General features: G+C 42.7%; 1 protein-coding gene across 1 annotated transcript in view; it reads left to right on the top strand.

The window, feature by feature from the left end:
• The window catches only part of senp6a (SUMO specific peptidase 6a), a 204,740-nt gene that overhangs the window by 26,357 nt on the left and 153,002 nt on the right, over positions 1 to 25,381 (top strand). Inside the window, 2 exon segments of the mRNA XM_038790658.1 lie at positions 18,815 to 18,914; positions 25,115 to 25,166. Coding sequence (XP_038646586.1) covers positions 18,815 to 18,914; positions 25,115 to 25,166 — 152 coding nt within the window.

The following is a 25,381-nucleotide window of genomic DNA, read 5'->3' as shown; positions in this document are numbered from 1 at the left end:
TAGGAAACTGGGTGAGAAACCCCAACAATATTTCAATTTGTAAACTGAGGAAAGGATACTTCGATCCAGGAGTGATTCCATTGACCAATAGGGATTTTTTATGTTAACACAGGAGTAACCACATTAAGTTTGGGAACATTAAGAACCAGAAATCGCTTTACAATTAACAGTTAAACAATTCTTAAAATGAAAAGATACCCTTTAACTGCTAATTTATACCATCTCTATCGCCAGTTAAGCAAAGTCCATTACAGGTCAAAGGCCACTTGAAATAAAGTTAGCAAGGATACTTGCTGTACTATTGTGTAGATATTTCTTTTTAGAGACCCCCTTTTAGGTATAACCTGCAAATCCTTCTGTCTTTGTCAGACTAAAAAAATCCTACAACCAAAATGGCTGGTCATGGGATCTGAGTGGAATAGAGAAGATGTAATGAATAGGTGGAGCCAGGTCTGCAGCAAAACTGTTGCAGACCTGGCTCCGCCCATTCATTACATCTTCTGTATTCCACTCTGATCCCATGACCTGCTTACCCAAGTCTAAACATAATGTCTTTAATTATCTATACCCCTGGGAACCTTCTTTCTATAAACAAAATTCCATTAATCTCCATATAGGTAAGTATTTGGAATGTCACATTTACAACATAATTTATTCTTTTGTAGACACTCAGCCAGCCTAATATGTGAAACTAGGATTTTAATAATGTTGCTGCAAAAGATATAATATATATATATTAATCCAGGCTTTCAATAACATCAATCTATATAATCATTTCCTACATTGATCACAGGACCATTTTTGTGAAGTATGAATCTTCAATTTAAAAGCTCTCAAATAACAAAGTGATAATTACTGAATTATCTGCTCCAGTGATGGAGGTTGAGTGATAAATATTGACCAGGACATGAGAGAACCTCCTTGCTACTCTTCTTCAAAGTTGTCCTGTGGGAGCTTTTACATTGCGCTTGGAGGGCAGTTAGGGAGCATCTCGGAGAGAAAAGATACATAAATACATAGAAGATAGGAGTAGGAGGAGGCCATTTGGCCCTTTGAGCCTGCTCTGCCATTCATCACGATCATGGCTGATCACCCATCTCAATAGCCTAATCCTGCTTTCTCCCCATAGCCTTGGATCCCATTCTCCCCAAGTGCTATATCCAGCGCCTCTTGAATATATTCAAAGTTTTAGCGTCAACTACTTCCTGTGGTAATGAATTCCTCATGCTCAACACTCTTTTGTGTGAAGAAATGTCTCCTTATATCTGTCCAAAATGGTTTACTCTGAATCCCCAGACTGTGACCCCTGGTTCTGAAAACACCCATTATTGGTAACATCTTCCCTGCATCTACCCTGTCTAGACCCATTAAAATTTTATAAGTGTCTATGAGATTCCCCCCTCATTCTTCTGAACTCCAGCGGGAACAATCCCAACCTAGTCAATCTCTCCTCGTATGACAGTCCCGCCATCCCTGGAATCAGTCTGACAAACCGTTGCTGCACTCCCTCGAGAGCAAGAACATCCTTCCTCAGTGAAGGAGGCCAAAACTGCGCACAATATTCCAGGTGTGGCCTCACCAAGGCCCTGTATGTTTGCAGCAACACATCCCTGCTTCTATACTCGAAACCTCTTTCAGTGAAGGCCAACATACCATTTACCGTCTGCTGCACCTGCATGCTTACCTTCAGCGACTGGTGCACCCAGGTCCCGCTGCACACTCTCATCTCCCAATTTACAACCATTCAGGTAGTAATCTGCCTTCCTGTTTTTGATTCCAAAATGTATAACCTCACACTTATCCAAATTATATGCATCTGCCATTGGTTTGCTCACTCGCCCAACCTGTCGAGATCTTGCTGTAGGATCCCTGCATCCTTGTCACAATTCACCCTCCCACCTAACTTGGTATCATCTGCAAACTTTGAGATGTTACATTTTGTTCCCTCATCCAAATCATTAATATATATTGTGAATAGCTGGGGTCTCAGCACCGATCCCCGTGGTACCCCACTGGTTACTGCCTGCCAATTTGAAAAGGACCCATTAATCCCTACTCTTTGTTTCCTCTCCGCCAACCAGTTTTCTATCCACCTCAACACATTTCCCCCAATCCTATGCACTTAAATTTTACACAATAATCTCTTATGCGGGACTTTGTCAAACGCTTTCTGAAAGTCCAAGTATACCACATCGACTGGCTCCCCCTTGTCAACTGTACTGGTTACACCTTCAAAGAATTCCAACAGATTTGTCAAGCGAAGATGGCAGACACCCAAAATACTCCAAATATTTCAAATAAGTTCCAATGCAAAACTTGGTTCAAGTCTGAAAACTCATCCTTCTAATATACATGAGAATGGAAGATATCAAAAAGGTTATTTAAAAACGACTGTATTGCTGAAAAAAGTATTGTTTGGAAAGCATCGGATACTCCTGAATGGATTCAAATAACGAAGTGTGTTTCAATACTTCTAAATTGGTATTTCATTATTATGAAGCTATTTTTTTTATCCCACCTGAATACCTTGGCTCATCATGGATGACTGTTCAATTAAAAAACATCATTCTCTTCCAATTCAACAGATATCTTTAAGTTATCTAATAGCCAATAAACAGGGCAATCAATGACTGGCAAACAAACTGCTACTTTGGAGCTCCCTGATAGTGTGAGTCGGTTGTTCCTCTTCCCCATTGCCCATTACACAAAGATCTTGCTTATGCTCAGTACACTTAAACATCAGCCCATATTTCCACCAGTCAGCTGCCTTTATCGGGCAAATGGCACTAACCATTTTGCATTGTCACAGTCATCAGTTACAAAGGCAGCACTTTAAATGTATTCAGTGCTCTGACTATTTTCAGCAGTTCAGTATTTACTGACTTTTTAAAAGCTTCTTTTGATCCGATCAACATCTCAATTTGCAACATTATAAGAGACATAAATAGAACTAAATTCTCTGTAGCAGAGGTTTACATGATGTAATGTAAATGTTATTAGCTGATTAAAGCTGCCCAAAGTCTCCACTACATCCTGCAAAGAACAAAGAAAATTACAGTGTAGGAACAGGCCCTTCGGTCCTCCAGGTTTGCACAGACCATATTGCCCGTCTGAACTAAAATCCCTAATGCTTCTGGGGACCATGTCCCTCTATTCCCATCCTATTCATGTATTTGTCAAGACTCCCCTTAAAATTCACTATGAGACCTGCTTCCACTATCTGCCCCGCAGCAAGTTCCAGGCTGCCCACCACCCTCTGATTGTGCCTTGTACATCTCCTTTGAACCTTGCCCCTCGCACCTTAAACCTATGCCTCCGAGTAATTGATTCTTCCACCCTGGGATAAAGCTTCTGACTATTCACTTTGTCCATGCCTCTCATAATCTTGTAAACTATTATCAGGTTGCCCCTCAAATTCTATTTCCAGTGAGAACAAACCGAGTTTCTCCAACCTCTCCTTGTAGCTCATGCCGTCCATACCAGGCAACATCCTGGTAAATCTTTTCTGTACCCTCTCCAAAGCCTCCACATCCTTCTGATAGTGTGGCGCCCAGAATTGAACACTGTATTCCCAAGTGCAACCTAACTAAGGTTCTAGAAAGCTGCAACCTCACTTGCCAATTTTTAAACTCAATACACCGGCTGTGAAGGCAAGCATGACTACCTCGTCGACCTGCATTGCCACTTTCAGTGACCTGTGGACCTGTACACCCAGATTCCTCTGCCTATCAATAATTTGAAGGGTTCTGCCATTTACTGTATATTTCCCATCTGTGCGAGACCTTCTAAAATACATTACCTTGCATTTGTCCAAATAAAACTCCATCTGCCATCTCTCCACCATTGTTAATTGTTCCCAATGCGTATCCCTGATGGAGACTTCAAACAGCTGTTTGCACTGTTACCAACATTAGGGGAGTTAGAAAATGAAGCCCCACTGCCTTCAGTTACCCACGCCCTTTTCACTCAACCCCGGAGTCTTTTTTGGCCATTCCAATATGTACGCATCAATGCAATGAACAGATGATTATAAAATAGTATATTTTAGAATCACCAGAATACCTGCAGTGCAAAAGGAGGCCATTCGGCCCATCGGGTCTACACCGGCACTCTGACAGAGCAACCCACCCAACCTTTGGACACTCGGGGGAAATTAATCATGGCTAATCCACCTAACCTGCACATCTTTTGACTGTGGAAGGAAACATGAGCACCTGGAGGACACCCACGCATACACGGGGAGAATGTCTCCTCTGACAGTGACCCAAGGTTTGAATTGAGCCTTGGTCTCTGGCACTGTGAAGCAGCAGTGCTAACCACCGTGCCGCCCCTTCTGGGTAACTACTTGAGTATTCACAGGAGAAGACATGAGCAAGCAAAAAACATCCCAGTAAAAACCAATGACTTTGTTGTTACTTGGATGGTGGTTGTAGGCTGGCTAATCAGGCGGGAAACAAATAAGCCGCAGAGATAGACAATAAAAGATAAATTTGACGATCTGTGAATTACTGGGCACAATTATGATGGAACCATTGGACTGGGAAGACATTGGATGAATGAAAATAGGTTAATTTAACACTAGCATTTAAAAAATAGGCAGGGTGGGTGAAAATTACATGAAAAATTAGGGATCCATTGATAAATCTTTTATTCTGCGTAAAATAATAGAATCAATAACCTGGAATAATTTTAAGGAGCACCTGGACATCAAAACATCTGGCATAGGTTCAGTGGGCAATTTGGACAAGCCCTGGGATTGGTGAAAGAACTGGCTGAGGGTAGGGAATAATGTGTACTTTTTAGAGCAGGGTTTTTCCGAATGTGGGTCATGACCCGCAGTTGGACCGCAAGCGGGTGTTGGGTGGGGTGCGGGGCGATCACTTCACGGTGTTCCTGCGGTGGTCCGATCGCAGAAGTGCCCAACGGCCACTACTGACATTTATATAGAGAATGGTGGCCACTACAGCTTTTAATTAAGAACGCCATGAGATTGTGTGTAGTCTTCCGACCAGAAGAGGCAACAGTGAGCAGGTCATGCCCTGCACGTGTACTTGACGTAAAGCGCCCTCTACATGCTTTCAGGGCAAAATCGTGGAGGAGAGTTTTTTCCATGTTTTAGCTTTGGCAAGCAAGGCAAGAGGACTGTGAAGGTGAATCATTTTCTTATATCAAAGAGATGGCCAGAGACACAAATAGGCAAAGTAATGACTGGTCAGGATCTCAAATCTGAATCTGCTGGAGAGAATTGCTAAGGAGATTCCAGGACAGGGAAAAAAGTTTAAAACAGAACATCAGAGGAATTATGATTGGGGTACCTCTGAGCTCAGTGACAGAATCCTTTTCTAGCTTGGACAAATGGCATGGATTCAGATAGTCACAATAATCTTTATTAGTGTCACAAGTAGGCTTACATTAACACTGGAATGAAGTTACCGTGAAAATCCCCTAGTCGCCACACTACGGTGCCTGTTTGGGTACACTGGGAGAATTCAGAATGCCCAATTCACCTTGCAGGCACGTCTTTTGGGAGGAAACCAGAGTACCCGGAAGAAACCCATGCAGACGCGGAGGGTGGGGGGTTGGGGAGGAGAAGAAATGTGCCGACTCCGCACAAGGACCCAAGCCGGGAATCGAACCTGGGACCCTGGCGCTGTGAAGCAACAGTGCTGACCACTGTGCTACCATGTCATTGGAAAGTGGGCAGATTTGCAAATGATATCAAAGTGGGAGGGGCACTCAAGTCACAGCTCAGAATTACAATCAGTTGGCTAAACTATCTGAATTTGCAGAACAGTGGATGATGAATTTAATGCAGACAAGCATAAAACATCACACGTGGAAGAAATGGAGATATATGGAGGAGATGGTGGCAGAATGGTAAGGCTACTGTAAAAGCTTCTATAGGTATTCAAAAAGGATAAAGTTAGTAAGGACACATATTGGACTATTACAGGTCGAGAATGGAGAATTTACAATGTGTGATATAGAAATAGCAGAGAAACTAAAATGTTTCAATGTGTCTGCCTTCACGGAGGAAGATATATAAAATAGAATAAAAAGTTCTCTGAAATATTAGGGAGCCAAGGGGCTAGTGAGATTGAGGATCTGAAGAAATTAATAATAGTAAAAAGTAGTGCTGGAGAAATTAGTGGGACTGAAAGCAGTAAAATCTCCGGGATCTGATGACTTCCATCCCAGAGTGCTGAGTGGCACTCTTTTGGATGCATTGGTGACCATCTCTCAAAATTCAATAGAATCTGGAATCCTGAAGATTGGAAGGTAAAACATGTAACCCCGCTGTTTGAGAAAGGGAGGAAGCAGACAACAGGGAACAACAGACCTGTTAGCCTGGCATCAGTAGTAGGACATCAAATACAAGCATCTATTATAAAAGATGTGATAACTGGGCACAAAGAAAATAATTGTGAGATTGGGCAGAGTCGGTATGGATTTATGAAATGGAAACCGGTTGAAGTTTGTTGAGAATGTTACCAGCAGGCTAACTATGGGAGAACCAGTGGATGTGGTGTATTTGGGTTTTCAGAAGGCTTTTGGTAAGCTTTGCGCAAGTGAAGGAGACACAGCTGGAGTGAGACACATCCAGAGTGGGAATTTGGAACTTGGTAATTTGGTGCAGAGAGGTATTTCGGTGCCGAGTGGGAGAAGGTGCTTTTTCGCTACGGTTTTGTTCTCTCTCTTTCTTCTGGCCTGTAACTTTTAATCTGCAGGGAGAGAACCAGAAAGCATCTGAGAACATAAGTGATTTTTATTCATTTTTATTACCTTTTCAAATTATGTGGCGGGGGTGGGAAACTGAAGTGACATCACAGTAAAGCTGTGACTTGATTGGCTGGTTGGAAATCGACACTAAATTAAAAAATTAAGAAGTATTAAACATAATTACTTAATTATAATTTAGAGGACAGTAAGAAGTCTTGCAACACCAGGTTAAAGTCCAACATGATTGTTTCAAACACTAGCTTTCAGAGCACATTTCAAACTAGTGTTTGAAACAAACATGTTAGACTTTAACCTGGTGTTGTAAGACTTCTTACTGTGCTCACCCCAGTCCAACGCCGGCATCTCCACATCATAATTTAGAGGGGTATCTAAGCCAGAGATCGGAGAGTACTGTATTTAGCGTTCACATTTATAGTAGAAATCTAGTGTTAGAAAATATATAGTTAACAATAACTTAAAAAACATTTAAAAAAAATTTTAAATTTACTAATTAATCGATACAATGCCAATTAGAGGGGTGCAGTGCTCTGACTGTGTGATGTGGCAGGTCCGGGAGGCTTCCAGCGTCCCAGATGGCTTCATCTGCAGAAAGTGCACCCAACTGGAGCTCCTCACAGACCGCATGGTTCAGTTAGAGCAGCAGTTGGATGCACTTAGGAGCCTGCAGATGGCAGAAAGCGTCATAGATAACAGTTATATAAATGTGGTCACACCCAAGGTGCAGGCAGAGAAATGGGTGACCACCAGAAGGGGCAGGCAGTCAGTGCAGGAATCCCCTGTGGTTGTCCCTCTCTCGAACAGGCTTTCCCCTTAGGCTATCCCCCCCCCCCCCCCCCCCCCCCCCCCCCCCGACAGTATCCAATCAGGGGAAAACGGCAGCAGCCAGAGCAGTGGCACCACGGCTAGCTCTGATGTTCAGCAGGGAGGGTCAAAGTGCAGAAGAGCAATAGTCGTATGGGACTCTCTATAGTCGGGGCACAGATAGGCGCTTCTGTGGACGTGAAAGATACTCCAGGATGGTATGTTGCCTCCCTGGTGCCAGAGTCCAGGATGTCTCAGAACGGGTAGCGGTCATCCTGAAGAGGGAAGGCAGAGGTCGTTGTACATATTGGTACTAACGACATAGGCAGGAAGGGGCATGAGGTCCTGCAGCAGGAGTTGGGGGAGTTAGGCAGAAAATTAAAAAACAGGGCCTCTAGGGTTGTAATCTCGGGATTATTCCCTGTGCCACGTGCCAGTGAGGCTAGAAGTAGGAAGATAGAGCAGCTAAACACGTGGCTAAACAGCTGATGTAGGAGGGAGGGTTTCCGTTATCTGGACCACTGGGAGCTCTTCCGGGGCAGGTGTGACCTGTATAAGAAGGATGGGTTGCATCTAAACTGGAGAGGCATAAATATCCTGGCCACGAGGTTTGCTAGTGTCACATGGGAAGGTTTAAACTAGTATGGCAGGGAGGTGGGTACCGGAGCAATAGGTAAAAGATGAAAGCATTGAGGGAGAACTAGGGAATAGGGCCAGTATGGCTCTGAGGAAGAGCAGACAGGGACATGTTGCTGAAAACAGCGGGACTGGTGGCCTGAAATGCATATGTTTTAATACAAGAAGTATTACGGGGAAGGCAGATGAACTTAGAGCTTGGATTAGTACTTGGAACTATGATGTTGTTGCCATTACAGAGACCTGGTTGATGGAAGGACAGGATTGGCAGCTAAACGTTCCAGGATTTAGATGTTTCAGGCGGGATAGAGGGGGAGGTACAAGGGGTGGCGGAGTTTTGCTACTGGTTGGGGAGAATATCACAGCTGTACTATGGGAGGACACCTCAGAGGGCAGCGAGGCTATATCGGTAGAGATCAGGAATAAGAAGGGTGCAGTCACAATGTCGGGGGTTTACTACAGGCCTCCCAACAGCCAGCGGGAGATAGAGGAGCAGATAGGTAGACAGATTTTGGAAAGGAGTAAAAACAACAGGGGTGTTGTGATGGGAGACTTCAACTTCCCCAATATTGACTGGGACTCACTTAGTGCTAGGGGCCTGGATGGGGCAGAGTTTGTGAGGAGCATCCAGGAGGGCTTCTGAAAACAATATGTAGACAGTCCAACTGGGTAAGGGACTGTACTGGACCTGGTATTGGGAGATGAGCCCGGCCAGGCGGTAGAAGTTTCAGTAGGGGAGCATTTCGGGAACATTGACCACAATTCAGTAATTTTTAAAGTGCTGGTGGACAAGGGTAAAAGAGTTGGTCCTCGGGTGAATGTGCTAAATTGGGGGAAGGCTAATTATAACAACATTAGGTGGGAACTGAAGAACCTAGATTGGGGGAGGATGTTTGAGGGTCAATCAACATCTGACATGTGGGAGGCTTTCAAATGTCAGTTCAAAGGAATTCAGGACCGGCATGTTCCTGTGCGGAAGAAGGATAATTAAGGCAAATTTCGGGAACCTTGGATAACGAGAGATATTGTAGACCTCATCAAAATGTAAAGGAGGCATTTGTCAAGGCTAGAAGGCTGGGAACAGACAAAGCCTGTGTGGAATATAAGGAAAGTAGGAAGGAATTTAAGCAAGGAGTCAGGAGGGCTGGAAGAGGTCACAAAAAATCATTGGCAAATAGGAGTAAGGAAAATCCCAAAGGCTTTTTACACGTACATAAAACGCAAGACGGTTGCCAGGGAAAGGGTTGGCCCACTGAAGGACAGGTGAGGAAATCTGTGTGTGGAGCCAGAGGAAATGGGCAAGGTACTAAATGAATACGTTGCATCAATATTCACCAAAGAGAAGGAATTGGTGGATGTTGAGTCTGGAGAAGGGTGTGTAGATAGTCTGGGTCACATTGAGATCCAAAAAGATGAGGTGTTGAGCGTCTTGAAAATATTAAGGTAGATAAGTCCCCAGGGCCGGATGGGATCTACCCCAGAATACTGAAGGAGGCTAGAGAGGAAATTGCTGAGGCCTTGACAGAAATCTTTGGATCCTCGCTGTCTTCAGGTGATGTCCCGGGGGACTGGAGAATAGCCAATGTTGTTCCTTTGTTTAAGAAGGGTAGCAAGGATAATCCTGGGAACTACAGGCCGGTAAGCTTTACGTCAGTGGTAGGGAAATTACTGGAGAGAATTCTTTTGAGACAGGATCTACTCCCATTTGGAAGCAAATGGACGTATTAGTGAGAGGCAGCATGGTTTTGTGAAGGGGAGGTTATGTCTCACTAACTTGAGAGAGTTTTTCGAAGAGGTCACAAAGGTGATTGATGCAGGTAGGGCAGTGGCTGTTGTCTATATGGACTTCAGTAAGGCCTTTGACAAGGTCCCTCATGGTAGACTGGTACAAAAGGTGAAGTCACACGGGATCAGGGGTAAGCTGGCAAGGTGGATACAGAACTGGTTAGGCCATAGAAGGCAGAGAGTAGCAATGGAAGGGTGCTTTTCTAATTGGAGGCCGCAGGAATCAGTGCTGGGACCTTTGCTGTTCGTAGTATATATAAATGATTTGGAGGAAAATATAACTGGTCTGATTAGTAAATTTGCAGACGACACGAAGTTAGGTGGAATTGCGGATAGCGATGAGGACTTTCAGAGGATACAGGAGGATTTAGATCGTTTGGAGAGTTGGGCGGAGAGATGGCAGATTTAAAGGGGCTGGTTTAGCTCACGAGGCTAAATCGCTGGTTTATAAAGCAGACCAAGCAGGCCAGCAGCACGGTTCGATTCCCGCACCAGCCTCCCCGGACAGGCGCCGGAATGTGGCGACTAGGGGCTTTTCACAGGAACTTCATCGAAGCCTACTCGTGACAATAAGCGATTTTCATTTCATTTCAGATGGTGTTTAATCCGGACAAATGTGAGGTAATGCATTTTGGAAGATCGAATGCAAGTAGGGAATATACAGTGAATGTTAGAACCCTCCAAATGTATTGAAAGTCAGAGAGATCTAGGTATACAGGTCCACAGGTCACTGAAATGGGCAGCACAGGTGGAGAAGGTAGTCAAGAAGGCATACGGCATGCTTGCCTTAATTGGCCGGGGCATTGAGTATAAGAATTCATGTCATGTCGCAGCTGTATAGAACCTTAGTTAGGCCACACTTGAGTATAGTGTTCAATTCTGGTCGCCACACTACCAGATGAATGTGGAGGCTTTAGAGAGGGTGCAGAAGAGATTTACCAGGATGTTGCCTGGTATGGATGGCATTAGCTATGAGGAGCGGTTGAATAAACTCAGTTTGTTCCCACTGGAACGACAGAGCTTGAGGGGCGACCTGATAGAGGTCTACAAAATTATGAGGGGCATAGACAGAGAGGATAGAGGCTTTTCCCCAGGGTAGAGGGGTCAATTACTAGGGGGCATACGTTAAGGTGCGAGGGGCAAGGTTTAGAATATAAGAACATAAGAACTAGGAGCAGGAGTAGGCCATTTGGCCCCTCGAGCCTGCTCCACCATTCAATGAGATCATGGCTGATCTTTTGTGGACTCGGGTCCACTTTCCGGCCCGAACGCCATAACCCTTAATCCCTTTATTCTTCAAAAAACTTTCTATCTTTACCTTTAAAAACATTTAATGAAAGAGCCTCAACTGCTTCACTGGGCATGGAATTCCATAGATTCACAACCCTTTGGGTGAAAATGTTTTTCCTAAACTCAGTCCTAAATCTACTTGATTTATTTTGAGGCTATGCCCCCTAGTTCTGCTTTCATCCGCCAGTGGAAACAACCTGCCCACATCTATCCTATCTATTCCCTTCATAATTTTATATGTTTCTATACGATACTCCCTCATCCGTCTAAATTCCAACGAGTACAGTCCCAGTCTACTCGACCTTGCCTCGTAATCCAAACCCTTCAGCTCTGGGATTAACCTAGTGTATTTCCTCTGCACCCTCTCCAGTGCCAGTACGTCCTTTCTCAAGTAAGGAGACCAAAACTGAACACAGTACTCCAGGTGTGGCCTCACTAACACCTTATACAATTGCAGCATAACCTCCTTAGTCTTAAACTCCATCCCTCTAGCAATGAAGGACAAAATTCCATTCGCCTTCTTAATCACCTGTTGCACCTGTAAACCAACTTTCTGCGACTCATACACTAGCACACCCAGGTCTCTCGGCACAGCAGCATGCTTTAATATTTTATCATTTAAATAATAATCCAGTTTGCTGTTACGCCTACCAAAATGGATAACCACACATTTGTCAACATTGTATTCCATCTGCCAGACCCTAACCCATTCACGTAACCTATCCAAATCCCTCTGCAGACTTCCAGTATCCTCTGCACTTTTCGCTTTACCACTCATCTTATTGTCATCTGCAAACTTGGACACACTGCCCTTGGTCCCCAACTCCAAATCATCTATATAAATTGTGAACAATTGTGGGCCCAACACGGATCCCTGAGGGACACCACTAGCTACTGATTGCCAACCAGAGAAACACCCATTAATCCCCACTCTTTGCTTACTATTAATTAACCAATCCTCTATCCATGCTACTACTTTACCCTTAATGCCATGCATCTTTATCTTATGCAGCAACCTTTTGTGTGGCACCTTGTCAAAGGCTTTCTGGAAATCCAGATATACCACATCTATTGGCTCCCCGTTATCTACTGCACTGGTAATGTCCTCAAAATTTTTTAGTTATGCACGACCTGCCCTTTATGAACCCATGCTGCGTCTGCCCAATGGGACAATTTCTATCCAGATGCCTCGCTATTTCTTCCTTGATGATAGATTCCAGCATCTTTCCTACTACAGAAGTTAAGCTCACTGGCCTATAATTACCCACTCTCTGCCTACCTCCTTTTTTAAACAGTGGTGTCACCTTTGCTAATTTCCAATCCACCGAGAGGAGATGTACAAGGCAAATTTTTTACACAGAGGGTAGTGGATGCCTGGAACTTGCTGCCGGAGGAGGTGGTGGAAGCAGGGACGATAGTGACGTTTAAGGGCCGTCTTGACAAATACATGAATAGAATGGGAATAGAGGGATACAGACCCAGGAAGTGTAGAAGATTTTAGTTTCGACGGGCAGCATGGTCGGCATGTGCTTGGAGGGCCTAAGGGCCTGTTCCTGTGCTGTATTACTTTGTTCTCTGTTCTTTGTTTTGTTCCACACAGAGGGTAATAAACAAAATTAGAACAGATGAGATTGTGGAGGTATGGTGGCATGGATTGAGAATTGGTTAATGGACTGAAAACAATGAAGGGATGAACTGATCATTCTCGTCTGGTCAGTATGTGACTAGTGGGATAGTGCAAGGATCAGTGCTTGGAGCTCAAGCCATTTATAATCTAGATTGATGATTTGGATGAGGGAATCAACTGTAATATTTCCAAGTTTGTGAATGATATAAAACTTGATGGAAGTGAGAGTTGTGAGTAAGAGCAAAGAGTCTTCAAGAAGATTTAGACAGACTAAGTGAATGGGCAAGAACATGGCAAATGAATATAATGTGGCAAAACATGACGTTATCCATTTAGGTAGGCAAAACAGAAATGCAATGTATTTCTTAAATGGGGCGAGATTAGGAAGTACTGATTTCCAAAGGGACCTGGGCGTTCTTGTTCATAAGTCACTGAAAACAAACATGCAGGTGAATAAGCAATTTAGAAAGCAAAGTATGTTAGTGTTATTTTTTTGTTTGTAAATTTAGAATACCCAATTTTTTTTTCAATTAAGGGGCAATTTAACATGGCCAATTTAGCATGGCCAATCTACCTAACCTGCACATCTTTGGGTTGTGGGGGTGAAACCCACGCAGACACGGGAAGAATGTTAGCGTTATTGAAAGGGAATTTGAGTACAGGTAGTCCTCGACTTTACGACATTCGAGTTACAAGAACGGCACTGATGACATTTATAGATTTGCGCCCCTGCTTTGCTTTACAATGCCGGTTTCGATGTTATAACGTTCTGCACTCTCCATCTTTTATATTTTTGGGTTGCTGACCCCAAATGAGCCTGTGGAAGCAGAGAAACCTTCACATTTTCTGGTGAAGATGTGGCCATTACTACAGAGTTATGGAGACAGAGAGGATGATAGATAGACATGGAGCAATGGAGTGGGAGAGGCGATGCTACCTATTTTGGTTTTGTGTGCCTGGTTTAGACAGACACTTGCACTGAGAGCATTAGAGCACAGCAGCATAAGCCAGCAGCATGCTAGACTCATCTCCTAGTGTATCCATGTGGTTTAATCTCCTACAGTGACTTGTTGGCTGATAAATAGCTTTGGACAAGTGGCTTACCACCACCTGAGACTGTCAAGTAGATACACAAAAAACCTGAAGGGCTAGGCATTAACATGCATTCGCAAATTGATCACCCATTTTTAACATTATGCATTTGGGAAACTCTGTTCCAATTTATGTTTCGACTTACAAAATAGTTTCCAGGAACCAATTATGCTCTAAGTCCAAGGACTGCCTGCACAGGAATAAGGACGGTGTATAGAGCTTTGGTGAGCCCACTTGGAGTATTGTGTGCAGTTTTGATCTCCTTACCCAAGGAAAGATATGCTGGCCACAAGAGGGAGCACAATGAGACTTCACCAGATTAATCCCTGGGATGAAGGGCTGTCCTATGTGGGAATATTGAGGAGGCTGGGCCTGTATTCTCGAGAGTTTAAAATACTGAGAGGTAATTTCATTGAAGTGTACAAAATTCTTACAGGACTTGACAAGGTAAATGCAGGAAAGATGTTTCCTCTGGATCTGTAACTAGGGATACAGTCTCGGGAAGCGAGGGAAGCCATTTAGAACCAAGATGAGGAGGACTTTCTTCACTGAGGGTGGTGAATCTTCGAACTCCTCTACTCCAGGAGATTGAGTATTTTTAAAGCAGAGGTTGATACATTTCTGGATACCAATGACATTAAGGGATACGGGGATAGTGTAGGAAGATGGTGTTGAATAGAAGATCAGTCATGATCCAATTAAATGGTGGTCAAATGGCCTACTCCTCCTCTGTACTATGTTACTGGACAGCTACCATTGTCCCAGAGTCCATCGATTGCTCTCCCCTTTGAGAGAGAGCTGACTGGTGGTGGCTTAATTTGAGGGTCACCACACCTCAGGCGATGGACAAGGCTGAGAAAGCGGGCCTTCATGGTAACTTCATCCAGTGCAGGAATTGAACTCTCGCTGCATCACAAAACAACCGTTTAGCCAACTGAGCTTACCGACCCACTGTTCCACAATCATACTGCAATAACAAAAGACCTGTAGCTGTTTTGTACATTGGGACATGCAAAAGGAATTTCGTAAGGTGTCACTTAATAGCCGGATTCGGGAAATAGAAGCACATGGAATTAAAGAGCAGTGGTAACTTAAGAGCACATAAGGCAGCACGGTGGTGCTGTGGTTAACACTGTTGACACATGGCGCTGAGGACCCAGGTTCAATCATGGCCCCGGGTCACTGCCCGTGTGGAATTTGCACATTTTCCTCGTGTCTGTATGGGTCTCACCTCCACAACCCAAAGATGTGCAGGGTAGGTGGATTGGCCACACTAAATTGGGAAATTGGGAAAGAAAATCAAACTTGAGTACATTATTGGCTCCTATGTAAAGGTAGCAGACTATTGATGAGCAGATATATTTCTTCTGACTAAAGAGAAATCCGCAGAGGGGTCTCCTGGGGATCAATAATAGGACTTCCTTTTCTTAAATATAAACAGTCTGGATTTTGGTAAAGGGAATTTAATTTCAATGTTTGTGGATGATAACAAATCTGGCAATATGTAAATGGTGAGGAGGATAGTAGTAGGCTTTAAGAGGACAAAGACAAACTGGTGAAATGGACAGATGCAAGGCAAATGAAATTAAATATTGGCAAGTGTGAAGTCATGTACTTTGGGATGAACAAATAGAGAGGCATCGTATTCTGAATGGTATTGGGCAGCTTGTGAATGAGATTGGTTAAGAAGACATATAGACTACCTAGCTTTACAGATAAGTATATTGATACAAAATCAAAGAAGTCATGCTGAACCTTGAAAATTTCTGGTTGGACCTCCGCTGCAGTATTTCCAAATTTAAACAAACTGGATCTCAAGGCCTTGGAGAGATTCCAAAGGAGGTGTAGCAGAATTATGATCAGAATGAGGGGCCGCAGTCAAATGGGGAGGTTGTAGAAATGAGGATTAGACCATAAGATATTGGAGCAGAAGTAGGCCTTTTGGCCCATCGGGTCTGCTCCGCCATTCAATCATGGTTGATATATTTCTCATTCCCATTCACCTGCCTTCTCCCCATAACCCCTGATCTCATGTATTAATCAAGAACCTATCTATCTCTGTCTTAAAGATACTCAGTACCTTGGCCTCCACAACCATCTGCTGCAAGAAGTTCGATAGATTCACCATCCTTTGGCTTGTCAGGTGGATGTACCTTTAAGAAATGGGTGTTTATCAAATTGCTGCAGTGATGTCAGTGTGTGGGTGGAGCTGGGCTGGCTTGCTGTCTTTTTACTTTTGTTTGAGCTGAAAAGCTGCTTTGTGGCTGTTTTTGGTTTCGTTTTCAGTTGGAGAGCTGCATTTAAACAAGAAGCTGTATATCTCTAAAGATTGTCTCCAGATCACTTGATGATTTCAAAGTAATACTTGTTTCTGTAGAGAATTTAATCCTGCTGACTTTGTAAAAAGGGTTTAACTTATGGCTGTTGCTGGGAAAGGTATTAAAGGTTACCTATAGAGTACTGTATCTGGGGTTGTGTGTTGGTGGTTGATAAGATGTTTACTGTGTATTTATAAAATGTTTACAGGGTTCATAGAATACACATTGTTTAGTTTTAAAAATACTTACGGTCTCTGTTGCGTAACACCTGAAGAGTGGACCCTTGTGCTCCTCATAACCAAAATCTATTAAAAGTTGTGGGTCAGGTGAACTCCATGATACCCTTTGGGGTTTTCTAACCCCTGGCCCAGAACAGGCTGAAGAAATTCCTCCTAATCTCTGTTTTAAAAGATCGCCCCTTTAGTCTGAGCCTGTGCCCTTGGGTTCTAGTTTCTCCTACTAATGGAAACATCTTCTCCACGTCCACTTTATCTCGGTTTCTCAGTATCCTGTAAGTTTCAGGAAGATCTCCTCATCCTTCTAAATTCCATAGAGTACAGACCCAGATTCTTCAACCGTTCCTCATGACAAACCATTCATACAGCCTCAGCAGTACATCCGTGCCCTTTTATTCTCGCTCTCTCAAAATGAATGCTAACATTGCATTTGCCTTCCCAACTGCCAACTGAACCTGCATGTTAACCTTTAGAGAACTAGGACTCTTAAGTCTCTTTGTGCTTCTGATTTCTAAAGCCTTTCCCCATTTAGAAAATAGCCTTGGTCTCTATTCTTCGTACCAAAGCGCATAACCTCACACCTTTCCACATTGAATTCTACCTGCCACTTCTTCTTTGTCCGCTCTCCTAGCCTGTCCAAGTCCTTCTACAGCCTCTCCGCTTCCTCAATACTACCTGTATCCCTACATCTGCAAATTTAGCAACAATGCCCTCAGTTTCTTCTTCCACATTGTTAATGTATATTGTGAATAGTTGTGGTTCCAACGTTGACCTCTGAGGCACACCACTATTCACCGGCTGCCATCCTGAAAATAACCCTTTATTCCCACTCTTTGCCTTCTGCCGGTCAGCCACTCCTCTACCCATGCCAGTACTTTGCCCTTAACACCATGGGATCTTATCTTATTTCGTAACCTCCTGGATTGTTCCCTTAGTATGGCGAAGATTAAGGGGAGATCCAGAAAGGTTCAAAATTTGCGGAGTTTGGATGGAACTACAAAAGGAATTATTTTGTTTTTCAAATAGATTGGTAACTGAAGGTCATGGAGTTAAGGGAGTTTACAAAATAAATGGAGGGGACATCAGAAAAAATGTCTTCACACAAAGGATGGTTAACATCTGCAATGTGCTACATGTAAGGCTGGAGGAAGCATAGGGATTTTCAAAGAGCAATTGAGTATGTACTTAGAGTGAATTAATTTACAGGGTTTGGCAAAGGAACTTGGATGTGGGACTGAATTCGATAGAAGCGCTTAGAAAGACATGAGCTGCTGAATGGCCTCCTCCTGTGCTGTAAGATTCCATGATTGATCATTGAGTAGGAGGAATAATGTTTGAGGTGATCAAGCTCGAATTGCTGGTGGGCGGGGGAAGTGGGTGCAGAGAATGGTGTTCCAATGTTCTGCACATTCAAGCCCGTGGTTCTTCATTTTAAGGTTTCAAAGATTGGTGTTGTATGGGGAAATAGCAGAACTGAAGGGGACAGGGTCGGAGCAAGGCTACTGTTGAGTTGTTTGAAGCTGTCCGCATCGTGGCAGGGAGAAGAATTGGTAGATTGTGAATGAGATGCAATGATTGGTGATGGCCTGTTGATTGTGATTTCCAATGCCAACACTTTTCATGGTAGCAAGGTCTTGGGGATCAGGTTTGGGTGTTTATATATAGGTTGAATTTGAACACGAGGATCTAGAAGCTGTGAAGGCTAAATTTAGGTGTGGATTGATCAGAAGTGCCTGGAGGAAGGGAACAGGGCAGCAGAGTTGCTATGGTTGAGCTAGGTTTCAGCGATGCTCAAAGTTGTGGGGTTGATGCAGGATGTAATACTGGGGCGGCGTTGTAGCACAGTGGGTAGCACTGTTGCTTCACAGTGCAAGGGACCCGGGTTCAATTCCCGGCTTGGGTCATTGCCCACGTGTCTGCGTGGGTTTCTTCCGGGTGCTCTGGTTTCCTCCCACAAGCCCTGAAAGACATGCTGTTAGGTGAATTAGACATTCTGAATTCTCCCTCTGTGTACCTGAACAGGCGCTGTAGTGTGAGGGGATTTTCAGAGTAACTTCATTGCAGTGTTCATGTAAGCCTACTTGTGACGCTAATAAATATTATTAGTATTATTACAGAAGATTTCACAAGCTGTAACTGAGGAAAAACACCTTCACCGAGCTGTGCAATTCCAGACTGGGTTTTATGATGCAGTGGAATGGTGTTTCCTACCTAATCTACTATGTTGAAGTTAAAGGAAGTGGTTGGTTGCCTGTCATCTGTATGAACTATTTCTGGTTTTGTTGCAGCTTTGGATAGATCGTCAGTTCAAAGTGATCGCAGCTTTAAAAACAAATGGGGATGTGAAGAGACAGAGGAAGAGAACTGTCCTGCGAATACAGAAAAAGAGTAAGGCGATAGTTCAAGTTATTAACAAATGGTCTATGGCTAATGTTTAATTTTGCATGAAAGCAGGGCTAATTTTTCACATTTTGTCAGGTTTTTTAATGTCTCCACTGAAAGTTGAATGCTCACAAAGACGAGATATTTTGGGTTTTCAATTTGGTTTCTACTTATGCCTATCCCACTCCATCAATTTCAATTTTAATCAAATATATTGTTCCGTAAGTGTAAATAGAATCATAGAATTTACAGTGCAGAAGGAGGCCATTCAGCCCATCGAGTCTGCACTGGCCCTTGGAACGAGCGCCCTACTTAAGCCCCACACCTCCACCCTATCCCCTTTATCCCCCTAACCGAGTCTAAACTTTTTGGATACTAAGGGCAATTTAGAATGTCCAATCCACCTAACCTGCACATCTTTGGACTGTGGGAGGAAACCGGAGCACCCGGAGGAAACCCATGCACACATGGGGAGAACGTGCAGACTCCACACAGGCAGTGACCCAAGCTGGGAATCGAACCTGGGATCCTGGAGCTCTGAAGCAACAGTGCTAACCACTATGCTACCGTGTCACTAATGATTGCACAGATTATTTGGTGCTATTCCTGCCCTTTCTGCATGGTCAGCTTCAATTTGCCTTGTTGGGCAAATTCAAATGGTTACTGAACATATTGATTGGAATTTGCTTTTTTGTTTAAACAACCCTATCCAATCGACTTGCGAATGTTGGTGTGGCCTCTGCCTCAACCACCATTTCGGGCTGCTCCATAGTCTCACAACCATTTGTGTAAATACGCTGCTCACTGTTCTAAACTAGCTTTTTAGGTGTTGCTTTCAATGCTTTGAGAACCTAATCCTTTATTCATACTTTTATTGTTTTTAACCAAGGTGTGCAACATCATATTTACTGAATTCTAATTTCATTGCCACTTTTTTAGTTGGTCCACTCCTTCATCGATATCCATTTGCAATTTCCTTTGCTCTTTCGAACTATGTCTCCAATTATCTGCAAACTTGGACACCAGTCCCACTTTTTGGTGGAAGGTATTTTCTTCAGTTGACTGTTAGTTGATCTAATTTTCAGTTGATCATAATCTCTTCATTTTTTAAAATGCATGTTTAGCCATTCAAATTCTTTGTCTTACTCCTTGGTTCAACATTCTGTCCGATGTTAACATACTTTCGATGTGACCAAATTTCTTTACCTGTTTCACCTACCTGATCAAAACTAGCAGCAAGGTGGCAAAGTGGTTAGCACTGCTGCCTCACGGCGCCGAGGTTCCAGGTTTGATCCCGGCTCTGGGTCACTGTCCGTGTAGAGTTTGCGTGTTATCCTTGTGTTTGCGTGTGCTTTTTCCCCACAACCCAAAGATGTGCAGGGTAGGTGGATTGGCCACACTAAATTGCCCCTTTATTGGAAAAAATAAATTGGGTACTCTAAATTTATAAAAAATATAAAGAAAAAAATAGCCATGAAAACAAAGCTGAGAATCGTCGGAGTGCTGTATTACACCAATTTTGACATAGGAAAGCGAGTGGTGGGAAGCAATACAGAAAAGAATTGAGGCTGCAGAGTTGTGGCTTTTGAGGCACATGATGAAGATATAAAGGAAACTGCAAACAGCTAAAAATATGGGAGATGAAATTCAAAGTTTGTAGTTGTCATAGAGTCATAAGAGGTCTACAGCACAGAAAAGGCCCTTTGGCCCATTGAGTCTGCACTGGTCAAAAACCAACTACTTAAGAATTTTAATCCTGTTTTCCAGCACTTGGCTCATAGCTACGAATGCCTTGGCATTGCAGATGCACATCTAAATACTTCTTATGAGGGTCTCAGCCTCCACTGCCCTTTCAGGCAGTGAGTTCTAAACTTCCACTGCCCTCTGGGTGAAAAGATTTTTCCTCACATCCTCTCTAAACGTCCAGCCACTTATCTTAAGTCTATGCCCCCTGGTCATTGATCCCTCCACCAAGGGGAAAAGTTCTTCCTGTCTACTCTAACTACGCCTCAATTTTATACATCTCAATCATGTCCACCTCTCGATCTCCTCTGCTCCAAGAAAAATAACTCCAGTCTATCCAATCTCTTTTCATAACTAACACTCTTCAGCCCAGGCAACATCCTCTGTACCCTTTCCAGCTATCACATCCCTCCAATTATGTGGATTCCAGAACTGCACGCAATCTCCAGTTGTGGCCTAACCAATGTTTTATACATTTCCAGCATAACCTCTATGCTCTTAAACTTTATACATCAGCCAATAAAGGCAAGTATACCATATGCCTTCTTAACCATTATCCACCTGTCCTGCTACCTTAAGGTACCGGTGTACCGGTGTACACAACACCAAGTTCCCTCTGATCCTCAGTGCTTCCCAGGACCCTGTCATTTATCATGTATTCCTTTGCTTTGTTTGTCCTGCCCAAGTGCATCACCTCACACTTACCCAGATTGATGTGGTACATCTTGGTTAAAAATAATAAAGTTGTAATATTTGGAGACTAAGTTCACAAAGCTTGAAAGCAACACCTCAAGTACAATAACGCTTTCTTGTACAAAAAGTTAATAGTTTAGAACACCGAGCAGAAGGAGCTTTATACAAATGGTTGTGAGGCTATCCATCAATCAGACTTAGTGGTTGAAGCCGAGGCCACATCAACATTTGCAAGCAGGTTGGATAGAGTGGTTGAAAAAAGGAGTCAAAGGAGTGCAGACATTTTGGGAATCAGACTATTTGCCTGTGTGAAGGTTAATCACTGACTGGTTGGGTTGCATTGCCTGTTTCACGTGTGCAATTTCAATGTCATGTAATATTTTGCTGCATCAACAACAATTTGTAGCATAATGGAGGCACACAATCAAATGTATTATGATAATCTGCCTTGACATACTATCATTTATTCTAATTTAAAATTTTAATCGGGACACAGTGTACTGCTTCTAGAATAACTGATGGAGTGAAATCAATTTTGAGAAAATAACAATACTGTAATTAGAGAGGAGGAAAGCTATTTTTCTCATCTTGTTTTATTTATCCAGAAATAATCCACAGTTCACCATTATATTAAGTCCAGCTAAGAAATTATTCCACGTTTTTTGGTCTCCATTATTGTTCCCAGAAGTTTGTTGCACTCGTCGATCATTTCTTTTGTGAAGAATTTAGATTAGTTTGTTCCAATTTTGGCTTTACCCCTCCTAATTTTATCCCCCTTTGATTTTCTGTCATAATTTAATTTAAAGTCCAGTTCCACATGCACCTTTCCTATAACCCTAACCCTATCAGTTACTTTTGGTGGTGTCATCTTAGTTGTCTCGTTTGAAGTCTAAAAAGCACAGGCTTCTTTTTTTTAAAAATTTAGATTACCCAATTATTTTTTCCAATTAAGGGGCAATTTAGTGTGGCCAATCCACCTACTCTGCACATTTTTGGGTTGTGGGGGCGAAACCCACAGGCTTCTTCAACATTTTTTCAAAATTCAGTCAGAACCTTAGAAGCAAACCTCATTGAATTATCTCTGTCTCCCTGGTCTTGGTTGATCCCTACTCAAGGTGTGGTCTGACAGTCTTGTACGATTCTGATATCTCCTGACTTAGGTGCCCAGTTATTTTGCTATGGAACTCGGCATTCTGTTTATTTTATTGACGTGTCTTCAGAATAGGAATCTGTCAAGTGCTAAGCCTGAATCTCTCTTAACTTCACCAGTAATTGGGGCAGCACGGTGGTGCAGTAGTTAGCACTGCTGCCTCATGGGGATGAGGACCCAGGTTTGATCCTGGCCCCACTTTCTCCCCATGTCTGCGTGGGTCTGACCCCCACAACCTAAAAAGATGTGCAGGGTAGGTGGATTGGCCACACTAGATTGCCCCTAACGGGGGAAGAAAAATGGGGTATTCAAAATTTATTAAAAAGAAACTTCACCAGTAATTTTTTTCCATTTCACAAATAATGAGCCAAGTGTGGGTGGCAGATGAAAATCAATACAAAAAGTACAAACTTGCCCCCATTTTTCTTCTTTCATGTTCTGTACTTCACGCTTGGCCAACCCTATCATCCACGTGCTTGCTGATCTAATTTGATCCCAGTAAAACAATATCTTGACTTTAAAATTCTCATCCTTATATTCACGCCCTGCCATGGCCTTGCCTTTCCCATTTTATAATCTTGCTCTGCCCAAAATGCTGTGAGATATCTATGCTCTTCTAATTCTGGCCTTGTACCAATTTTAATTGCTCTAATATTGGTGGCTATGTCTTCAATAGCCTTGGCCCTCAGTTCTTGAATCCCCTCCCTAAACCTCTCCGTCTCTGTATCGCTTTCCTCCTTTAAGACGTTCCTTAAAATCTTCCCTTTGACCAAGCATTTTGTCATCTGACCTAATACCTGTCATACTTTGTTTTATTATGTGAAGCACCATAGGAGGTTTCATTACATTTCAGATGCTATAGATTGTTCATAGTATCCATGGAATCCTTACAGTGCAGAAGGAGGCCATTTGGCCCATCGAGTCTGCATTGACCCTCTGAAACAACACTCTGCCGAGGCCCACTCCCATGCACCTATCCCCATAACCCTGCATGTTGATCGTGGCCACTGATCATGGCCAATCCACCTAATCTTTGAACTGTGGGAGGAAACCAGAGCACCCGGAGGAACCCCCTGTAGAATGTGTGTGTGTTGCCTTTAAATTGGATTAGAGGGATAAATATCTATAATTTTTCAATGTTATACATTTATTACTGATCAAATAGAACTAAAATAAATCCAACACTATTGCACTACAAACAGACAACTGAGATTCCATCAGTGCAGGGATTAAAAAGGAATTATGGTATTTTTCAATTGTTTAGCAGACAGATCAGCAGAGAAAGTAATAGATAAATACAATGTGAACTAAATCCAAATAGTGAGGTATTTTTTAAAAAATATTTATATTTAACATGTTTTAGTTTGGAATTTAGTTCCTCCCTATTGAGAAAGCGATTTAATCAACCACGCATTGTGGTTGTTTAAATCATTAACAGTGTGCAGGATCACCATGTTTCATCATTTCAGATGGCTTTTGAAATATGTGGTATCAGTTGATCAGAACCTACTGTAAATGTGTTCTTCCCCTCACTCTGTTTCATTTCCAGTGCACGATTCTCTGGCTGAGAGTTTGGATAGGCCTTTGGGATGGTCTCGCACTAGTGTACCTGCAAACTTATTCCTGCTTCCTTCTAGGGAAGCTCTTCTCTTGTATTTGGCACATGACGGCCTAGCCAAGACTGGAAAGTTCCAGGCTAAGGAGTGATGGTCTGAACCTGTGTCCCACCATTTTAGCTGTGAAGACATCAACCAGTTAATTTTCCTATCATTCATATTCTCAACCCACTCCAAGATTCTAGTTTGTTAGTGTTTTCATGTGGTAAAGACAGGGATTGCAATTTAACATTAAGTAGCCTGAGTGGCACAAAGCTGCTTAAGCTGTTGCTTGCATTTTATTTGAAGTTTAACAAAGTGCAGGACTTCCAGAAGGAATTTGTGTTTTTCTTCCAATATTCCTTTTATTCCCTATTTCGCAATGGCGAGAAAATGTTCCTGGTACGAAGAGCTTTTGATTCTCAGAGCATGGATTAGGAGAATCTAATCCATGGAGAATGAAACCATGATTTAAAATGAGGAAGTTCAAGCTTAATTGGACCTTTTTAACATGACAGTCCTGTCTGTAGTAGTTGTTTTGTTATGGAGCTCAGCATTCTGTTTGTTTTGTAACAGTCAATAAAACCACACTGCTGTCTTTGTTATGATTTCAAAATAACTGCTCTTCCAGTTGTCTGACATTTCAGGTAATTGTGGTATGAGAAAGGCTCCATTAATAGTTTAACATCTTAATGGAAGGGTGGAAAATGCAGCAGTAGCTGCTGTTCAAGCTAGCCAAGGAACATTGACATCCTCATTATGAAGCCATAACCCACCAGTCTCCCTTGCTACCCACTCCCACCCCCTCATTCCTAACCTCAATCATACATTTTCCGATAAAATGCAGTGCATTCAGCCACACTAAAGCCAAGCTAAATGCCCAGGCTGCACATTGTTCTGTATTTTGTGTCAAAAACATCCTCTACCAACAGATACAAAAATATTGTAAATTGGTGTTGGTTGTATTTTTTTAAAAGCTCATTCTTATTTTAAGCTTAGTGTAACCGCACAATTTCACTTCACAGTGAAACCAATCTGAATATCGATAGTGGAGAAATGGGAACGGAAGAACCAAAGGTAAGAAAATTAGCTCTTTTTAGATTCTTCAGGCTATTTGCTGGAGTGTAAATGTTTCTTCTGAAAACAGTAAAGTATTTTGGGACAATTTGAAGAAGAATATTAACTTTGTGTTAAAATAGGATTTCTTTAAATGTCTTACTGGTTTTGTCAAAAATAACAAATGTTGAGAATGCCGACAAGTCTGAAAAAAATTAAACTGTGGGGAACAACTG

The sequence above is a fragment of the Scyliorhinus canicula genome, chromosome 1, assembly GCF_902713615.1.
Source record: "Scyliorhinus canicula chromosome 1, sScyCan1.1, whole genome shotgun sequence".
NCBI lineage: Eukaryota > Metazoa > Chordata > Chondrichthyes > Carcharhiniformes > Scyliorhinidae > Scyliorhinus > Scyliorhinus canicula.
The sequence above is the reverse complement of the archived record's forward strand: the minus strand, read 5'-3'. Positions and strand labels throughout refer to the sequence as shown.